This window comes from Elgaria multicarinata, chromosome 22 (genome assembly GCF_023053635.1).
Source record: "Elgaria multicarinata webbii isolate HBS135686 ecotype San Diego chromosome 22, rElgMul1.1.pri, whole genome shotgun sequence".
Taxonomy (NCBI): Eukaryota; Metazoa; Chordata; class Lepidosauria; order Squamata; family Anguidae; genus Elgaria; species Elgaria multicarinata.
This window is the reverse complement of record NC_086192.1, coordinates 13740001-13761118: the sequence shown is the minus strand read 5'-3', so window position 1 is coordinate 13761118 and position 21118 is coordinate 13740001. Positions and strand designations below refer to the sequence as shown.

The 21118-nt window shown below is 46.6% G+C and overlaps 2 protein-coding genes across 2 annotated transcripts in view; both read right to left on the bottom strand.

Moving 5' to 3' along the window:
- RABEP1 (rabaptin, RAB GTPase binding effector protein 1) overlaps window positions 1-10562 on the bottom strand; it is a 58083-nt gene extending 47521 nt beyond the window's left edge. The window contains exon 1 of the mRNA XM_063146716.1: window positions 10485-10562. Within this exon, the coding sequence (XP_063002786.1) occupies window positions 10485-10527 (43 nt within the window). The 5' untranslated portion in view covers window positions 10528-10562. The remainder of the gene's footprint in view (window positions 1-10484) is intronic.
- Window positions 10563-15706: 5144 nt separating this feature from the next.
- The window catches only part of IFT22 (intraflagellar transport 22), a 6028-nt gene continuing 616 nt past the window's right edge, over window positions 15707-21118 (bottom strand). Inside the window, exons 2-5 of the mRNA XM_063146527.1 lie at window positions 20221-20300; window positions 19389-19478; window positions 16016-16218; window positions 15707-15916 (exon numbers count right to left, since the gene is read on the bottom strand). Of these exons, the coding sequence (XP_063002597.1) occupies window positions 15768-15916; window positions 16016-16218; window positions 19389-19478; window positions 20221-20300 (522 nt within the window). The 3' untranslated portion in view covers window positions 15707-15767. The remainder of the gene's footprint in view (window positions 15917-16015; window positions 16219-19388; window positions 19479-20220; window positions 20301-21118) is intronic.

Here is a 21118-nt window from a genome sequence, read left to right as displayed (position 1 = left end):
TTGTCGTACTGCTCTAACAGTAAGGAATTTTTCCTTATGTCCAGCCGGAATCTGGCTTCCTGTAAATTGAGCCTGTTATTCTGTGTCTTGTACTCTGGGATGATCGAGAGGAGATCCTGGCCCTCCTCTGTGCGACAACCTTACAAGTCCTTGAAGAGTGCTGTCATGTCTCTCCTCAAGATAGGTCACAAGTGGCTTGTTTTTTTATTATTTATTTATTGCATTTATATACTGCCCCATATCCCCTGTTACCATACCGACATGAACCTACCCATACACTGCGCTAAACATCTAAGGTCCTCCTCGGAATGCCTAGGTTTTACAAACTTTGTAAGACCGCCTTGAGGCCCAGTATTGGGCAAAGGGCGGGATACAAATAATAATAATAATAATAATAATAATAATAATAATAATAATAATAATTTGTAAGGTCTGATCTGTGGAACAGTACAATGCAATCAGTGGCAGGATTCATTCACCCAATCAGTGGAGCTTACAAATAATCCCAAGCTACAATGCAAGTTGTAAATGTATAGAAGAAGTACTAGTGTATCTTGACACAATTTCTTTGTTCCTTGCAGAGGTTGAAGGACACACAGAGGGGAAACAGTGATTAAGAGGACTACAAATTACTATTTGGCCCACTTTTACAAGAATGTAAAAACCCAATTTTTTCCAGGGCAAGATGGTTTTAGTTTGAGTGTGCCAGTACAAACAGTATTGCGCTGCCCGCGGGTCATTAGACCGAGTAATTACAGATAAGCAAAAGCAAGGGATGTAATGCCTTGCAAAGTGTATTTATGAGTTCTACCAAAGAAAAATGCACATTCAGGATACTGGCTCTCCACACAACTATTACCATAATTACCTTAGACCTATATTACAATAACCAGGGGAAGGGCTTTTATGAGAAAGTATTTTGCTGAAAGCAATAAAAGAACGAAAAACAAGTAAAATTGGTTCATCTAGGGATCGACAAATAGGTTATTTCAGCCTTTTCGCTAAAGAAAAAACTACAACCCAACACCTGCCCAACTAGATCTACTCACAAGCCAAAAGCAGAGGTTCTTTACAAATAACTTCCACATACAAGTGTGACCACTCAAGGCGAGAAACCTGAAAAACCTCTCTGTGGCATTTCCATTTTAATGTACTTCCTAATAGTAATCCATTCAGTAGGAAGACGCCAATGATTTCAGAGTGAGTATATACCAAGTTGCTCCTGTTCATGCAAGCTGCATCCAATGTATATTTTCAATTTTCAAGGATTTACTGGCCAAATGCAGAATTTCACTATTTGGGCATTGAATTGTTCATCCTCAGAAAACAAAGATTTTAGCCCTTAATGGCTGTGGCTGTTTGGAAAAGTATAGACAAATGAGACTGAGGCTGGATCTACACTACTGCTTTAAAGCGCTTTATAACAGTTTTATAGCGCTTTAAAGCCGTTAAAGCGCTTTATAACTGTTATAAAGCGCTTTAAAGCAGTAGTGTAGATCCTGCCTACGTCTTTTAACAGGATGGGGGGTGTTCTACCGGTTCTGGATGGGATTGCACTCACCCTGAAGGAGCAGGTTCGTAGCTTGGGGGTTCTTTTAGATCCATCATTGTCACTTGAGGCTCAGGTGACCTCAGTGGCACGGAGTGCCTTCTACAAACTCCAGTTGGTGGCCCAGCTACGCCCCTATCTAGACAGGGATAACCTGGCTTCAGTTGTCTATGTTCTGGTAACCTCCAAGTTAGATTACTGCAATGCCCTCTACGTAGGGCTGCCTTTGAAGACGGTTCGGAAGCTGCAGCTTGTGCAAAATGCAGCGGCCAGATTGATTCCGAGAACCAGAAGGTTCGACCATATAACACCTGCTCTGGTCCGCTTGCACTGGCTGCCTGTATGTTTCCGAGCCCAATTCAAGGTGCTGGTTTTGACCTATAAAGCCTTACACGGCTTGGGACCACAATACCTGAGGGAACGCCTCTCCCGAAGTGAATATACCCGGTCACTACGTTCAACATCTAAGGTGCCTACTCCGAGAGAGGCTCAGAGTGTGGCAACGAGGGACAGGGCCTTTTCGGTGGTGGCCCCAGACTATGGAATGATCTCCCTGATGAGGCTTGCCTGGCACCAACGCTGCTATCTTTCCGGCGCCAGGTTAAGACTTTCCTCTTTGCCCAGGCATATGGCGGCACATCTTAATCACCCACATGTTTAGTTTTTTAACGGTTTTTAACGCTTTATGTGTGTATGTTCTGTGTTTTAGAATTTTAAATTTTGTATACTCGTTTTAATCTTAATTTTAGAATTTCTGTAAACCGCCCAGAGAGCCCTGGCTATGGGAGCGGTATAGAAGTGCAATAAATAAATAAATAAATAAATAAGTGCAATAAATAAATTAACTTTCTGCATGACTCACTGTTCTCTCTCAATAGCTAGCTTTTCTTCCCTTCCCAAACCTATTCCCATTCTCTACGCAAAAAACAATTAACCCTGAATCTCGGAAACAGAGTTAGACTGCACAGATGTACATAAGCACAGATTTTGTATTTCCTTGAAATTAATATGCAGATCAGAGCCTTGCACTTGAAAACCAATGGCTATTGCTTTCAGTTAGGAACTGAGAGGATCTGAATGGACTTCATTAAATTCTTAAGACAATGCTGCAGAACTCAACCCTCCTCCTGAAAACCTGATAGTGTTGGGGGAAAAGAGACGCAGCTGCTTAGACATAAAAGGTTTCCATGGGTTACTGAAATCCAGGGATTTATATGAGTAGACCCACCTCCCACCTACTCATCAGCCCTTGAGCAATCTCCGTTTGGCTAAAAGAAGCTTGTCCAAGAAATAGCTCGAAACACACAGCCCAAACCCAGGAGCCCATTTGCCATCACATGGGGTGAAGTGGGCTTGCCCAAAACACATCACAGGCCTGGTTTTAAAATTATGGGTTATACTGTGAGGCAGCATGCTGGTGCACACTGCTCGACTGCTCCCACTGCAAGATGGAGTGGCTAAACAAACCATGGACTGTTCACCGGTGGCTTCTCTCGCCCCCAACAAGCCAGAGTCATAACCCAATCAGTGAGTTCCAACACTGGCTTGTCAGGGGAGAAACAAGCCTAAGTTCCTGGTTCACATTTAAGACTAAACAAACCACGGACAGAAGGCCTGTGGTCTGTTTAGCCATGCCCACTTGAAGCAGGAGCTTGGTAACTGGCACTAAGAGCTTTAAGCTAAAATAGGCTGGTATTTTGGCCCTGCCCCTTTCCCGTTCAGCCACTCTCACCACTGGAACGTAGCCCCCGAGAGCTTTCTTCAAAGGGTTCCCCACCTTTGCCTTACAACAACGTATCATAAAAACTAGTAAGAAGCAATAGATTAAAAATGCAGGAGAAAATAAATACTAGATGGGGTTTCTCCCTTTGAGGACTGCAACAGCATACTCCAGCTGCAATGTCATCTTAACAGAGGAAGAAAATGCAAATTGCTAAAAGAAGGATTCAGCAGTATTTATCTCGCTCTTCATCATCTGCTTCCTTAAGTGAAGGTTTGAACTTTCCATGCCTGAGGGCATTTACTTCCATTTAGATGCTTTCCACATTATTGTTAAATGTGCAGCCCACATTTTCTCCAGATCAGAGCAACAGTTTATTCTGACACCAGTCCTGCTGAAAAGGAGGGGGACTTGCCCAAGCAGCCTCCCAATGATCTTATTGGCTGTGACTCTTCCAACAAGTCAGCCCCAATCCCATAAGCCACACATCACGTGCATTTTGAAAAGCATTTCCCCTGCAGTGCAGTCAGGAGCTACTTCTGAAACTCATGGTAGTTTCCTTGATCGTTTCAAATACAACTCAGTGAAGGTGCTGTTCCATGCCAGAAGTTCTGCTGTATTCATGAATCCTGCACTCTTAGAATCATAGAATAGTAGAGTTAGAAGGGGCCTATAATGCCATCGAGTCCAACCCCCTGCTCAATGCAGGAATCCACCCTAAAGCATCCCACACTACAGGCATTCAAGAGGTAGCTGGACAACCATCTGTCAGGGATGCTTTAGGGTGGATTCCTGCATTGAGCAGGGGTTGGACTCGATGGCCTTAGAGGCCCCTTCCAATACTATTCTATGATTCTATGACAGATGGTTGTCCAGCTGCCTCTTGAAGGCCTCTAGTGTGGGAGAGCCCACAACCTCCCTCGGTAACTGGCCCTCCTCTCTGTGACAAACTTTTAAATACTTGAAGAGTGCTATCATGTCTCCCTTCTGTCTTCTCTTCTCCAGACTAAACATGCCCAGTTCTTTCAGTCTCTCTTCATAGGGCTTTGTTTCCAGACCCCTGATTATCATGGTTGCCCTCCTCTGAACATGCTCCAGCTTGTCTGCATCCTTCTTGAATTGTGGAGCCCAGAACTGGACGCAATACTCTAGATGAGGCCTAACTTCTCTGGGCTAAAGCCATCATGCCTATATTGTTACACACATCTGCCATACAATGATTTAGTCATATTGCCCACACAGAGGAATCAATGGACGCATGGTGGAAAACTCTACTGTGCTAGAAGAAGGGCAAACTTCCTTGTTTTACTTCCCCCACTTCAAAGAAAATGTTTGGGTGGAAATCCTATGAACCCACCATCTGGCCTGTGATCTTTGCCCATGACTTCGCAGGTCAAAAGGGGTGCATGATGGTCTTGTATTCTGCTTTAGCCGAAGGTGAGTGTGCCACCACCTTCGGACAAACTCCAAGCTTTCTCTCAACTTTAGAGCTGGAGAGGAGGGTAAGGATAGTCTCCACAATTGTGAGGTACTCCTGAGGCCCCTGGAAGACCAGTGCTATTATGGAGATGATCTCTACACCCTCACCAGTTTAAGGATGGAGAAAAGGCTGGAGGTAGTTTGGTGCTAAAGTTCCAAGACATTCCAGTAACGGACCAAGAAATCTTACCTTTTCTCTTCGAAGAAGGAAGCAGAGGCTGTTGCTTTTCTGAACACTTATGATGTGCAACACAATTTCTACCCTGCCAACCCCTCTTAGTCCACTTTAGCTCTAAGCTTGAAGAATAGGAGATGGAAGCATGAGGTCAGGGACATAATCCCAAGCTCCTGGAGACCACAGATTTTTGGATGGCCACCATGGCCAGCCCCTATGAATAACCTATAAATAAAGCTCCTGCAGCTTTAACTGTTGTGATGAAGAGGAAATTTCTCCAGGTGCTGTATGCATACAAATGACACCTGCTGAAACTTCCTTTTCTATGCAACTGTCAAAGATACAGGAGCCCTGTCCTCCTTTTCATAGGGTCACCCTAGGACTACAACTCCCAGCATTCCTGACCATTGGCCCTGCTAGCTGGAGCTGATGGGAACTGGTCCAAAATATCTGGAAGCCAATAGGTTAAGAAGGCTGTAACTCCTGGTTTAATAAAGTATGATGTGAATGAGCTGCATCCCTTCACACAAGTGGTTAAGTAAACAAGGAAGGGATAGCTTTGTGTGACATCCAAACCCAGGATTAAGGTTAGGTGCACCCAAACAAACCAGAATGTGCAAGTCAACAACAAACCCTGGTTTAAAACTGGCTTGCGAATCCTGGCTTGCTTGAGGACACTTCACCGTAATCACACATTGCACTTTAATTATGCCATCCTGGTTTGTTTACTAGCTCATGCAAAAGGGGGAAGAAATGGTGCATAGGCCATTCATACACTTTGTGGAATTAACATTAATCCAAGGATTGTGTGATCGTGTTTATTAATTGTTCTATTAACTCTCCATTTTATGACAACTATGTTGGCCTATGAGAGAGCATACATTTTAAAACACCATTACTGAATTTTGCACTTTTCTGAAAGATGGACATAAGAAGCCTTGAGGAGTCATTGTTTGCTATTTCTGAATTTGAAATATTAGTTAAATACATTTAGGACACAATCCTAAGCATATTTAGACAAAAAAAGTCTGACAATTCCCTGCATTCCCCAGCCAGCCATGGTAGTGGTTGTAAGCCATTTTTCTGACTAAACATACCTAGGATTGCACCCTTATTAACTATAGTTAATTATCCAAATATAAATCTATAAATAAAATACATTGTTGAATAGACATGTGCCTATTTTATGTTCAAATACATGCCTTATTTATGCAAATAATTCCATATTTCCTATTTGAAATGCTTCTCTGCTAAAACACTATTATTTTATATCTGGAACATAGCTTACAGTATTGAAGTTACCTTAAGTTCCAGCTAACACAGGCTGTCCTGTGTGTGAACACACTCTGCAACTCCCCTTAAAACCAAGGAATCACACCGGACCTGTTCACACATAACAGCCATGTTCAGCGGCAAATTGTGGGTTAACTTAACTATGATTTGCAGGACCATGTGCCACATCGTTTGATGTGATTTGTTGATTTTGCATATTGTTAAAGAACTGCTTACTTTATTGTTAATTATTGTAAGTTGCTTTGAGACCCCAACAGGGATAGTTAAGCACAGCCTGATGTCCGCCAGATGTGTTGGACTGCAACTCCCACATCCCTAGGCCAGGGGGCCCCACTAGCTGGGGGATGAAGACAGTTGTAATCCAACACATCTGGAGGTCACCAAATTAGGGGAAGCCTGCTTAAACAGGATAAACATTTCAATAATAATAATATTTTGTGAACCGCCCAGAAAGCTTCGGCTATTGGGCGGTATAGAAATGTAATAAATAAATAAATAAATAAATAAAAATAACATCTATAACTATGTTGTGGCAAATAAAGTTTGATTTGCAAAATTATGCAACTCTGAATGTCCCAAACACATCTTCAGCCAGGTAAAGACGATTAAATTAGTTACATTTCTATAAAACCATCACACAGCTGAAATAACTGCCCCTTCATTTTACAGAATGAGTGTTTCTACCACAGGGAACTCGCATGCATGCACAACGCTTTCCTTCCAACTCAGATTACCCAGCTCTAACAGAGCTCCATCCTATGGAAACGTCCAACTTTGTTACTGTCCAAGAAAGCTTCTCTCACACAAGATATAGCTATACATTTTACCAAAGGCCCCTGGGTCAACAAAACCATAAATAATAAGAGCTGCAGATGTGCAAGTGTAAAAGGAGGAGGCTGAAAGGAAAGGGAAATATTTGAAGGAGGAGTGTGCTCTATGTTCATCCCGCTCGTCTTTGCATAGAGCTTAACAGATGAAAGGAATGGGATTTAATATGGCTGCAAGGGAGAAATAGGGCCGGTGGAGAGATATTTGGATACCAATGATTTTAGGTGTGTTTAGTAATGGTTGGCTATAATTTTAATTTGGGGTTTGTTTAATGATTTTGGTGACCAAAACAGACAAGCACAAAAACCTGCCCACTAAAGTGACCAGTTCATGCACCTGATTAAGGCCATAGTATTTATGGTACTACACAACTCAAGAAGAGGTTGTTGTGAAGAAGAGGGAGGAGGAACATGGAAGTTCTTTGGGCAACAGTTGAAGAAGGAGTGGAAGGTACTGGGGTGGGAGATCAAGAAGAGGCTGAGGTGGTGGAGATCACAGAGCAGGGGAAGCAAAACACTGGGGAATTGTGATTGTAGGAGGGTGGTGGGGCTGTGATAGGAGGCTATGGGAATGGAAAAAGTCAAGGAATGCCTAGGGGGTGGGATATGCAAGAAAGAAATGGGATTCCTGGTGAAGGATACTGGAGTGGGGGAGGAAAGATGAAGAAGCTACTAGAGTGAAGGTGTGTGTGTGTATAAGGTACAAAGTGTTGGTCATTACCTTTAAAGCCCTAAATGGTTTGGGACCAAGTTACCTGTGGGATTGCCTTCTCCCATACAGTCCACCCCACACACTCAGGTCCTCTGGGGTGAACTTACTTCGGTCAGCTAAAACTAGGCTGACATCAGTTTCCCAAAGGACCTTTTCTTCTGTCGCCCCCAGATTGTGGAATGGCCTGCCGGAGGAGATTCGTAAAATTAACTCTCTGTGTGATTTTAAGGCAGCTTTAAAGACTAGCCTTTTCTGGCAGGCCTATCCAGATCAATGTAAAATCAAGAATTTTTAAGGTGTGTTGATTCCTGTACTAATGTTGTTCCCCGCCTCGATCCAAAGGGAGAGGCGGGTAAGAAATAAATATATTATTATTATTATAAAACAAGCGAGGATTGGAAAGGGTGGTTAGTGGAGGTTGAACATAAGAACATCAGAAGTGCCCTGATGCTGGATCAGACCAAGGGTCCATCTAGTCCAGCACTTGGTTTGCACGGTGGCCAACCAGGCATCGGCCAGGGACCAATAAAGCAGAACGTGGTGCAACAGCACCCTCCCACCCATGTTCCCCAGCAACTGGTGCACACAGGCTTACTGCCTCGGATACTGGAGGTAGCACATAGTCATCAGGACATAAGAACATCAGAAGTGCCCTGATGCTGGATCAGACCAAGGGTCCATCTTGTCCAGCACTTGGTTTGCACAGTGGCCAACTAGGCATCGGCCAGGGACCAACAAGGCAGGACATGGTGCAACAGCACCCTCCCGCCCATGTTCCCCAGCAACTGGTGCACACAGGCTTACTGCCTCGGATACTGGAGGTAGCACATAGTCATCAGGACATAAGAACATCAGAAGTGCCCTGATGCTGGATCAGACCAAGGGTCCATCTTGTCCAGCACTTGGTTTGCACAGTGGCCAACTAGGCATCGGCCAGGGACCAACAAGGCAGGACATGGTGCAACAGCACCCTCCCGCCCATGTTCCCCAGCAACTGGTGCACACAGGCTTACTGCCTCGGATACTGGAGGTAGCACATAGTCATCAGGACATAAGAACATCAGAAGTGCCCTGATGCTGGATCAGACCAAGGGTCCATCTTGTCCAGCACTTGGTTTGCACAGTGGCCAACTAGGCATCGGCCAGGGACCAACAAGGCAGGACATGGTGCAACAGCACCCTCCCACCCATGTTCCCCAGCAACTGGTGCACAGAGGCTTACTGCCTCGGATACTGGAGGGAGCACACAACCATCAGGGCTTCTCCTCCAGGAATTTATCCCACCCGCTTTTGAAGCCATCCAGATTGGTGGCATGTGGGGACTGTGTTGAGGAGGGGAAGATGGTTTTGGGGGAGAAGGAGGGTGGATGAAAATAATTGAGGAAGGGAGAACCCACCTGGGTCTTACAGAGAACTAACTGGGGCGGGGGGAGCATGTATGTGAGGGGAGAAGAGGAAGCGCTATGGGGTGGAAAGGGGGAAAGAGCTATGGGGGAGGGAGTTAAATATATATTTATATATTATTATCATCGGCTGCAGGAGGGGAGGGGAGGGGAGGAAAGGGGAGGGGGGGGAGCCCGAAGTAATAAATATCAAGACGATGAGGGGTAAATGAAGGAGTGGGGGGAGCACAAGAAGGGGAGGGATTAAGGGGGGGGCTGATAGGGAAAAGCAGGGGGGATATTGGGGGTGGGGGCTATAATGGGGGAGAAGCCCCTGTGGCAGGAGAGGCTGCTGAGGTGGGGGGTTCCTTTCCCCCTCTCCTCCCCCCAAGCTGGGGGGGGCTATAATGGGGGAGAAGCCCCTGTGGCAGGAGAGGCTGCTGAGGTGGGGGGGGGTTCCTTTCCCCCTCTCCTCCCCCAAAGCTGGGGGGGCTATAATGGGGGAGAAGCCCCTGTGGCAGGAGAGGCTGCTGAGGTGGGGGGTTCCTTTCCCCCTCTCCTCCCCCCAAGCTGGGGGGGGCTATAATGGGGGAGAAGCCCCTGTGGCAGGAGAGGCTGCTGAGGTGGGGGGTTCCTTTCCCCCTCTCCTCCCCCCAAGCTGGGGGGGGCTATAATGGGGGAGAAGCCCCTGTGGCAGGAGAGGCTGCTGAGGTGGGGGGGGGTTCCTTTCCCCCTCTCCTCCCCCAAAGCTGGGGGGGCTATAATGGGGGAGAAGCCCCTGTGGCAGGAGAGGCTGCTGAGGTGGGGGGTTCCTTTCCCCCTCTCCTCCCCCCAAGCTGGGGGGGGCTATAATGGGGGAGAAGCCCCTGTGGCAGGAGAGGCTGCTGAGGTGGGGGGTTCCTTTCCCCCTCTCCTCCCCCCAAGCTGGGGGGGGCTATAATGGGGGAGAAGCCCCTGTGGCAGGAGAGGCTGCTGAGGTGGGGGGGGGTTCCTTTCCCCCTCTCCTCCCCCCAAGCTGGGGGGGGCTATAATGGGGGAGAAGCCCCTGTGGCAGGAGAGGCTGCTGAGGTGGGGGGGTTCCTTTCCCCCACTCCTCCCCCCAAGCTGGGGGGGGGCTGCCCTCTCTCTCAGGCGGGGGGGGGCTCTTCTCTTTCTCCCCCCCCATGCCCGCGGCCTTCCTGCCCTCCCTCCCTCCCTCCGTCCCCCCCTCCGTGCGCCCCACGCCCCCCTTGTGGCACCGGGGCCCAGGCAGCCCCCCTCCGCAGGCCGCGCCCCCTAACCTCCCCTCCTCCGCCCCGGTGCCCCCCTCCCTCCGTCCCTCCCCCCGTCCCTCCACTTGGCCCTCACCGTCGCTCGACTCCGAAGCCGGGGCCGCCCCGGGCTGGGCCATGACCGAGCCGGGTGCTGGTCGTCGTCACGCCGCCGCCGCCGCCGAGGCCGGGTCCGCTACGTCAGGCGCCGAAGCCGCCGCCGCCGCCGCCGCCGCCTCATCCTGACAGGCGAAGGGGCGGGCAGGAGGCAGGGCCAGGACTGCGCATGCGCCGCCGGGGCTGAGGGGAGGGGAGAGAGGGGGGGAAACCACAGCATCGCGACACCCGGGTTGCAGAGGAGACCTGGGCGCCCTTTCACACGTTCCAGGAACGCGTGACGTTCCAGGCGTGACAGGGAAGCCAACACCCGGGTTTCAGAGGAGACCCGGGGGCTCTTTACAGGCACACGTGACGTTCCACACATGACAGGGAAGCCAACACCCGGGTTTCAGAGGAGACCTGGGGGCTGTTTCACACGTTCCAGGAACACGTGATGTTTGATACCTGACAAGGAAGCCAACACCTGGGTTTCAGAGGAGACCTGGGGGGCCTTTAAAGGCACACGTGACGTTCCACACATGACAGGGAAGCCAACACCCAGGTTTCAGAGGAGACCTGGGGGCCGTTTCACACGTTCCAGGAACACGTGAGGTTCCACGTGTGACAGGGAAGCCAACACCCGGGTTTTAGAGGAGACCTGGGGGCCGTTTCACACGTTCCAGGAACATGTGATGTTTGATACGTGACAAGGAAGCCAACACCCGGGTTTCAGAGGAGACCTGGGGGCTCTTTACAGGCACACGTGACGTTGCACGCGTGACAAGAAAGCCAACACCCGGGTTTCAGAGGAGACCTGGGGGGCCTTTACAGGCACACGTAAGGTTCCACACATGACAGGGAAGCCAACACCCAGGTTTCAGAGGAGACCTGGGGGGCCTTTACAGGCACATGTGACGTTTCTCGCTGAGTAGGAAAACGAAAACCCAACACCCGTTGCAGAGGAGATGATGTGGGGCCATTTCACACGTAATGGGACTATGTGGCTTTGCACGCGTGACAGGAAAAGAAAAACCAACACCCGGGTTTTCAAGGAGACCTTGGAGCCGTTTCACACATTACAGGAACAGGTTGTGTTTCAGACCTGGGTGCTGTAGGCCTTTTTTCTGTCTAAACATGTGCCTTAACTGATGAAAACCATAAAACACATGGGATTGCATCCTTAATCAATTAATAAAATCAACATAACTCTGGGATGTAGGGTGATATAGTAGCTAGACCATTAGAGGAGGCCTCAAGAGACATGGGTTCAAATCCCACACATTCATGGATGAAAGTAGATAAATCCAAAGAGGCAGCGTGTCTGCCCTTCACCCCTCACGTGACTGCCGCATCAAAAATGGGGACAACCATGGTGTTGGTGTTGGAGAGATGTTAATAAGGGGGAGGGGGAGAGAACTTGTTGAATAACTTCCAATTCTTGAATCCATTTGAAGTTTGGAAACAAAATCTGTGTATTTGAACAGCACCTGATCTGTTTTCTCTTTTTGCACACATCACAATAAGTAGGGCTGTGTTATCAACACAGAACCACTATTCTTCTTCTGTTTTAGAAGCAAAGGGAGTTGTTGCCTTTGGCATGCACACTTGGTACATAGGAGTGTTTACAACAACAGTACCTTCGTTTGCAACACCAGGACTGGCGTCAAGGGTAGATATAGTTGGACACTTGTTGAGGGCCCACACCTGAGAAGAAAAAGGGTGTCTTGCCCGAAAGCCCTCAAAAACCTGGACATTTTGGGTCTACCACAAACTGAGGTTGTTGAACCGCCAAATAACCCATAGTGGATGACACACCACAACCCCATCAGGGTTTTCAGATTCATAACGGTGGCTGCACGCACCATAGTTCATTGTGACCATGGTGAGGTTTCCGCGTGCCAATTTGTATGTACAGTCAGGCATGGCGACATGGCATATATGTATCCTTATGCACAAGTAACAAACGTCCTGTTTAGAGATTCTTGCATATCCCTGAGATCTAGGATGCTTGTGCGTGAGGCTTTTATTGTGCGATGGCTTTGGGCAAATGTGTTAAAAAAAACCAACCCGTTAAGAAAAGATGGAATAGCTTGCACAAGGTATTTGGATCGTTAACGCTAGAAACCCTCAATCTCAAACAACGCCTAGTGCCAGTTCTTTTGTGTAGTCCTAAGTTATTGGCTCTTATATATTGTACTCCTGATGGCCACATCCTGTTGGCTGCTCCTTTGCAGGCATAGGAAATGCCAAGTGAAACTAAGGAACTCTGGGACTTGTAGTTGTGGAAAGCACATGTCTTAGAGTGGCACACACACACATCTTTTTCTCTTATCTCTTGGACTAAAGACTGAAAGTGCTTCTAGACAGACAGCTCTATGAATCAGAAGCGATCTATCTCCCACCACCCCCCGCAACAGATTTTCTGCAATAAGAAAAAAGATGGACGTGGTGGGAAAACATGGGAGGGTTACAACTGGAAGACAATGTAACTGGGGGGAAACTGGTCTGCTGCAGAAAATCCGAACTCATTTGATTCGTTTGGAGATTTCTCTAACATCCCTACATCCAATGCAGACATAGGACAGCAAATCAAAGCTTCCAGGTCTCTGATTTCTGAATGTTGACCCAAGAGCCAAAACCCCTCATTTGACACTTCTGACTTTTCAGCTTGATAAAATATGACCTTTGTGGTAGTTTTATGTTTCGTGGGTAACTCTAAATTCCCCTAGCTTCTGAGCAGTGGTTCACTGCAGACTTTTAATTAACCGTTGAATAAATCAATGCTGCCATTTACAACTTTGGTTCTGTGCCCCACAGTCACCTAGAGACTGGGTTCTCTATGCACATGGTCCTAATGTTATCAGTGGGACCACACACATTGGAGTAAAAACGATGCTAATTGATTGCTAAGCCAAAACAGGTCCTTCTGATTAATATCTTGTTGCTTTGGAAATGTAGGTGCGCCTCAGAATGTTCATGAAGGATGATTTAAAAAACTAAAAACCTTCAAGGGTCTTTTCAATAACAGATTTATTCCAATAAATTCACTTTCCATCCTGGAACCACTAGTATGCTCGGAATATTAATTTTTTGTTCTCTTCCCCATCCCCTCAACCTTTTATGCAGTTGAAATCTTTGCAAGAACCACTGGGAAACGATGCCATTTCTCTTCTCTTGTTTAAAAGTTTCCATGTGGGTGCATGGCTCTGAATAGATGGAAAGCAGATGAAACCCCAGCCCCCATGAAAAAAATGCTGGCAATAAAAAGAGAAGAATGCTGCTTGCCTTTACTACAAGTCGAAAGAGACGGATACTCATGATCTCATTTGAAAGCTGCCTATATTAAGATTCTAAAAGTTCCTTTTCATGCCCCTGTGGGACCCATTTGCTGAAGACTGATATACCATGAAGCTAAACGTATTTTTTTCCCTTGCGGCAAAAATATTGATAGAATCTGAAATCTGTTATGCACGAAGCGTGCCTTCAGCCCTTATTTTTGAGGACACTGGCATCTCTTGTGAAATTCTAGTGATGACAAAAACCAAATCAGTTCTGAACAGGCACATATGCTTCTTTCACCAACTTGGTGCCCTCTTTTGCTTCCCAACAGCTTAAAACATATTTTTAATATTTTAAAACTGATAATATATGACATCGTACACAAATCCGGTTCACTATAATATCTGGAAGAACTCTAGAACAGGAGTGTGCAGGCTTCATATATTAGGAGTACCCAGAGATCCATCCAATTGGACCTTGGTGCAAAATACTTTAATTTGGAAGTAGATCATTCTGAGACAAAGAATTTGTTTCGAGTGTTTTGAATAGAGCTCACAAGCCAATCTACTGCAAATCATCCAATAGATCTACCTTCTGCCCACCCTGCTCCAGAAGAATACTTTTGGAGCACTTAGATGGGGTTTGTGTTTGTGTGTGTGTGTGTGTGAGAGAGAGAGAGAGAGAAAGAGAAAGAACGGTTGTGTTGGAGGTATCCAATGAGTGATAGGCCACTGGGATTGAGGCTGAGAGAGAGCAGCCCTCAAGAGATTTCCATAGAAAGGGGGCCACCACACTGAAGGTCCTTCTCTGGGTGGAAACACGATTTCCCCCCGTCTGATGACATCCTTATACTGAGTCAGAGCATTGGTCCATCTAGCCCAGTATTGTTGACACTGACCGCCAGCAGCGGCTCTCCAGGGATTCAGGCAGGGCTTTTTCCAGCCCTACCTGGAGATGCCAGGGATCGAACCTGTAACCTTATGCGTGCAGGATCCTGCAGGCCTGAAGTCAGCCCATTTGCCAGTTCTTTGTGAACCACCACACTTCCTTACATTCTACCTGCCAAGTCTGCTCAAAATGACTCCCAGTTAAAATTTAATCTAATTGTGACTTATTCCTACAATTTAATAACTGAAAAGTCCCAAAGTGATTCAGCCTGAAATGTTTTAAAATACTTTAGGGTGCAATGCTACACCAGTTGTTGGCAGCCACTGAACTGGGAGGCCACCGAGTATCCGAGGCAGGGCGGCTGCAGTATGGAGGCCATCTACGCCTGCATGCTCTGGCTGCTCTGCATTTTGGCTAGACGATTTCCCCCATCTAGCAGTGGTGCTTCAGAGAGGGAGGGAAGGAGCCCAGGGAGGCCGTAGGATTCAGCATAAGGCAACTGCCCCCTTCCCACTCCCAGGAACACCCCCTTTCCCCCTGTCTCTGTGCTCCGCTTACCAAGCGTGGAGAGGTAGCCGGTGCAGTTCTCTCCATGCAGACTACGAGGGTGGAAAGGAAGGGGGCAGTTTGTGCGCTTTCCTGGCTACAAGGTTGGAGCTAGGACTCCGACCTCGGAGCCAAGGCTCTGACCTCGGAGCCAAGAAAATGACTAACCCTATGCCCTTCCCAGATGATTGCTTTCCCCATGAGAGAGAAACTTCCTCACATAGCAGTACAACTATGGAACCAGTGACCTAGGGAGGTTGTGGGTTTTCCCACACTAGAGGCATTCAAGAGGCAGCTGGACAACCATCTGTCAGGGATGCTTTAGGGTGGATTCCTGCACTGAGCAGAGGGTTGGACTAGATGGCCTTAGACGTCCCTTCCAACTCTACTATTCTATGATTCTATGACTTATTATTGCAATTTAATCATTCCATTTCATTTTTCTAATAATTTAATTTGGTGTTCCGCTCGGGGTGGGTGGGTGGGTGGGAACAAGAGTGTAGGAGTGTTTTGTTTTTCCCCATGATTTTTACTTGCTCTTTTCTCTATGGCAGCATTTCTCCTCCTTTTAAGTAATAAGCAACATCTCCTCTCTGTCTCGGTTTTCGTTCACCAAGTTGGTAACGCTCTTGAGGTACTTCACAAATTCCATCCGGACATCCTCAGGATCTTCTTCGAGGCTGGAGTGGATCAGCTGCAGCCTGTTCAGCGGCGAAGCTTTGGAGTTTAAAACAGGGGAAGCGTTACAAACCATACTTGGGCAAATGTCGATTATGATTTGAGGAAAGAGCCGGGAAGTAAGATTGACAGCCTTACGCAAGTTGAGATTCTCAGCGTCTGCTGCCGTGCCTGGCTTGTGGTGTGCAATGAGCAAACACTGGCTGTCGAGCAGCTGCTGCTGTTGGACGAAGCAGGAATGCCACATCTCAATTTCCTTCATGTGACTGGGCAGGTCTGGGTTGAAGACGATGACGACCCCGTGGGAATCTTTCGTCAGAGCCGGCCAGCAAGTCTCGAACCTGGATACGCGACAGAGAAACAGCGGGTACAGGAGTATCAGCTTCTGTTGCACTCTTGAGATTCTGCTACCAGTTTGCACATGTTGTGCAAAGCTGATCATGTGCACAACACTTGTGGTGATACCAAACCAGAGCATCAGGCCACCGGTACACCAAAGGGGTGAACACATTACACCAGTTTTAAAATCTCTTCACTGGCTGCCAATTAGTTTCCAGGCGAAGTATAAAGTGTTGGTTATCACTTTTAAAGCCCTACATGGTTTGGGATCTGCAGGATCGCCTTCTCCCGTACAATCCGCCCTGCACACTCAGGTCCTCTGGGAAGAACTTCCTTCAGCCAGCCAAAACTAGTCTGACGGATATTACCCAGAGGACCTTCTCTTCTGCTGCTCCCAGACTGTGGAATGGCCTGCCGGAGGAGATTCGTCAACTTAACAGTCTTTTAGCATTTAAGAAAGCTATAAAGACTGATCTCTTCCGCCAGGCCTATCCAGTGGAATTTTAGGATGCTTTTAGGATGGTTTTTTTAGGAAGTTTTAACAATGTATGCTATGTTTTTAATCAATATTTTATACATTTTTGTTCCTCGCCTCGATCAGGATGAAGAGGCGGGTAAGAAATTATTATTATTATTATTATTATTATTATTATTATTATTGATGCTTTTTCTGCAATGTCACCGGAGATTCCAAATCTGTGCCTTGTCTGGCATTTCATTTTTGGAAAAGGAAAAGGAAAATTCTTGGCATATTGGGAATGCTGGCCTGTACTTGTGGGTTCCCGACAGGCAGATGGTCAGCCACTATCGAAGCCCGGAAAACCTCTGGAAAAATTAGGGGCGGTGGAGGTGGGTTCCCCCCCCCAAGAACTGTTTTTGTTTTTTTACGGATAAAAACTGAAAAACTGAACAGCTTTGGATTATGAAATGTTTTCTTTTAGAATTTATGACAAAGTATTTATACGTTGTAACCCAGCCTTTGCTCCCCATGGAATGATTTCTAAAGACTATGTAATAATAACACTTTTATAGAAAGACTAGAGAGATAAAATGTCTGGAAATAATGAAGCCATGGGGGAAAATGCATTTTAATCCTCTCTGTAAGATTCCAGCATAGCTGTTTCTTTCATTCCTTATTAAAATTATTGTTCTGAAATATATTGTACTGATAGACATTTATGCTCAGTTTTCCAACGTGTGATTAGAGTCACCAGTATGCATTCTTGACAGTAAATGTGCATTCTTGACAGTCTGGTTTTACTTCTATAGAGTTCTGTTTCTGATGCTGTAGCATTTATTTATTTATTTATTACATTTTTATACCGCCCAATAGCCGAAGCTCTCTCAGCGGTTCACAAAAATTAAAACCATGAAGAGCATAGTAAAACAACCAACAATCTAAAAACACAAATACAAAATACAATATAGTTCTAATCTATTCAGATAAGAATTACAAATTTACTGAATTCACTTTAAAAAATAATTAATGATAATTTTATGAGCAAACTAAGTTATACATAAAATAACTTTAGGAATAGAAAGGCTGTTTTGCGTTCCTAAGGCAGCCCCTCTCCAACCTGGCGCCTTTTGGATGTTTTCAACTACAGTGCCTATCATTCCTGACCTGTTGCCTGAGGTTGATTGGAGCTGAAGTTCAAAATATCTGGAGGTCACTAGGTTGGGGCAGAGGCTGTCTTAAGGCAACAAAAGTGGTTTTAGACTCGTAATGTAAGAAGTGCTAAAAAAAGAGCAAGTATTGCTAATTTTAAAATTTTTCCAAACCCCCCCCCCCCAACAACGGAAAAATCCAGGTTTTTTTTCCATGGCCCCAAAATTTCTGGGAATTTTACATCTCTATATATGAAGAGAATGCTAGACTAGATAGGCCTTTGGTTTGGTCCGGCATGGTTCTACTTACGTTCTTAGGAGGTGACGTGCTCATGTGTGGCTAACCAGCCTCTAACCCAGAATCTTTCAGTCCAAGGCCTTAGCTAGACCTAATGTTTATCCTGGGATCATCCTGGTGTCATCCCTGTTCATGTAAATGACACACAGGATATGCCGGGAGCAGGCAGGGACGACTCCGGGACGATCCTGGGATAAACCTTAGGTGTAGCTAAGGCCCAAGACGTTCTTAGAGGCTGCATTCTAATGGTGAGCACAGCTAAAGACAAAAGGGAGGTGGTAGTATATTTTAGCGTAAGGCTCTCACTGCCAGTAGCTAAGAAGATGAAAAGAGCCCTGCTGGATCAGACCAAGGGTCCATCAAGTCCAGCACTCTGTTCACACAGTGGCCAACCACAAGCCGGGCACAGTGCAACAGCACCCTCCTGCCCACGTTCCCCAACAACTGGTGCACATTGGCACACTGTCCCCAACATCATCAACACCACCATTTTCATCTTTATGAAGAGCAAATCCAATCGCTCAAATGCTGGGCCTTGTTTAGCCAAAACAGCACCATCGAGGCACTAGAAGGAGATACCAGCAGATTCAGGGAGATCTCCATGTTTGTAGAAGTATATATATTAAAAAACCTTTAGGGAAAAAACTCTCGGGGTGGTGGAGGGAGGTTCTTTGGACGGCTCTTTTAGAGTTCCCCAGCAACTAGTGTATACAGGCTTACTGCCTCTGATACTGGAGGTTCTACTTCGCCATCAGGCATTCAAGAGGCAGCTGGACAACCCTCTGTCAGGGATGCTTTAGGGTGGATTCCTGCATTGAGCAGGGGGTTGGACTCAATGGCCTTGTAGGCCCCTTCCACCTCTGCTATTCTATGATTCTATGATTCTATGCTAGGACATGATGTCCACCATTAAGGAATGCAGATCTGACACGAAGCCACCCTTTGGCAGAGAAGCCATTTTTTAAACCTTGGCACATTACATTCATCAGAGAGATGAAACCTCTCCCTGGGGCCATCGATTTGATCCGTCCTGTACCTCCCACCATTCAGCTTCATGGGATGACCCCGTTGGGTTCTAGGATTACGAGAAGGGGAGTCTTCTCAGCACTCAGCTTCGTGCCATAGTTAGCACAGACCATGGTGCGCAGCACCATCTTCAAACCCATCGTTTCCACCAGCTGATTGCAAGCCGTGGTTTGTCGATTCAGACGACATACCAACGGCCGTGATGTCTGAACTGAGCTTACGTTGAGAAAGTTCACTTACTTCTGATCACCTCCACAATCCCACAGTTCAAATCGGCACCCTGCTCCTTTCCCATTTCCACTGACATGCGGCTTCTCATATTCCAGGATCCTAAAATATTTTAAAAACACGTATTTTAAATGAGTAAATAAAGCTGGCATTCTGTGAGCACCGCTGAAGGAAGGCGCGGCCCCATTTTTAGATTTACGTTCTTAGTTGCACATTTCTTGACCTATGTTTCAAAGTAGAGAGGTGATCCTAACCTTGTATTTAAGTATTAGCCTGGTCGCCACAGGTGAGCAGGAATTCCACAGAGGTGAATAAAGGATGGAGCACTCCGTCCTTTCTCTGAACCCAGCATAGAAACCAAGCAGGCTGCTAGAGGACACCCCCCACCCCAAACACACACCTCTATGCCCAGCATAAAAATCCAGGTCTCCATCCTCTTTTGCAAGCTCCCAGTGCAGACTAGTATTTTTGGGGGGCTTATTTACAATCACATCCCATTTTAAGACTATTAGTAATCCATGTGTACCAGGCTGTGTGTGTACTAAATGTTAACATTTCACTCCTTAAAGAACAAACAGGGTGAATCAATAAAGTCCAAGTGGCTTTATACAGAGAGAAAACCCCACATTTGATTTCAAGGGAAGATTTCAGATTTTGCAACCACATTTAACTAGAAGAGAATGCAGACAAGCTGGAGCGTGTCCAGAGGAGGGCAACCAGGATGATCAGGGGTCTGGAAACAAAGCCCTATGAGGAGAGACTGAAAGAACTGGGCATGTTTAGCCTGGAGAAGATAAGATTGGGGGGAGACCTGATAGCACTCTTCAACAACCTTTAGACTCACCTTACTCCATGTGTTGGAATGTAGCTGCCAATGCTTTCAGTACTCTCTGACAAGAAGTTTGCCAAAACAGATTTGCCAGCCTGTCATAAATGAGCACAGAAGTGAGATTTAACATTAATAAAAAAAATAACCGGGGATCTGCAACAAAACGTTGAAGTGTATTCCCCAGCTGTGAACAAGAGGGGTCCTGTTCAGTTCACAACGCAACCACAAACCAGGGGTTCTCAGCGTGGCTTGTTCGAGAAAAATAAGCCTCTCTGCAGAAATCATGCTGGGTTCAGACAACACAATAACCCCTGGTTCAACAACAACCCAGGGTTCGACGGCAACCCACACTCAACCCATATTCAACAACTGAGTGTGGGTTATTATGTTGTATGGACCCAGTTACTGGTTTTGCATCAATCGAAGCTTTAGGGCAGGGGTGGAGAACTTGTGGCAATTCAGATGTTGGTGGACACCAACTCCCATCAGCTCCAGCCAACATGGCCACTGATCAGGGATGATGGGAGTCAGAATCAAATGATATGTGGAAGGCCCACAGGTGGCCCACACCTGCTTTAAGGCAAACTATGTAGTTTCATTTCACACATAACCTACTGCCCTTTCTCATAGAATCATAGACTAGCAGAGTTGGAGGGGGCCTCTAAGGCCATCGAGTCCAACCCCCTGCTCAATGCAGGAATCCACCCTAAAGCATCCCTGACAGAAGGTTGTCCAGCTGCCTCTTGAAGGCCTCTAGTGTGGGAGAGCCCACCACCTCCCTAGGTCACTGATTCCACCGTCGTACTGCTCTAACAGTCAGGAAGTTTTTCCTGATGTCCAGCAGGAATCTGGCTTCCTTTAACTTGAGCCCATTATTCCGTGTCCTGCACTCTGGGGGGGATCGAGAAGAGAT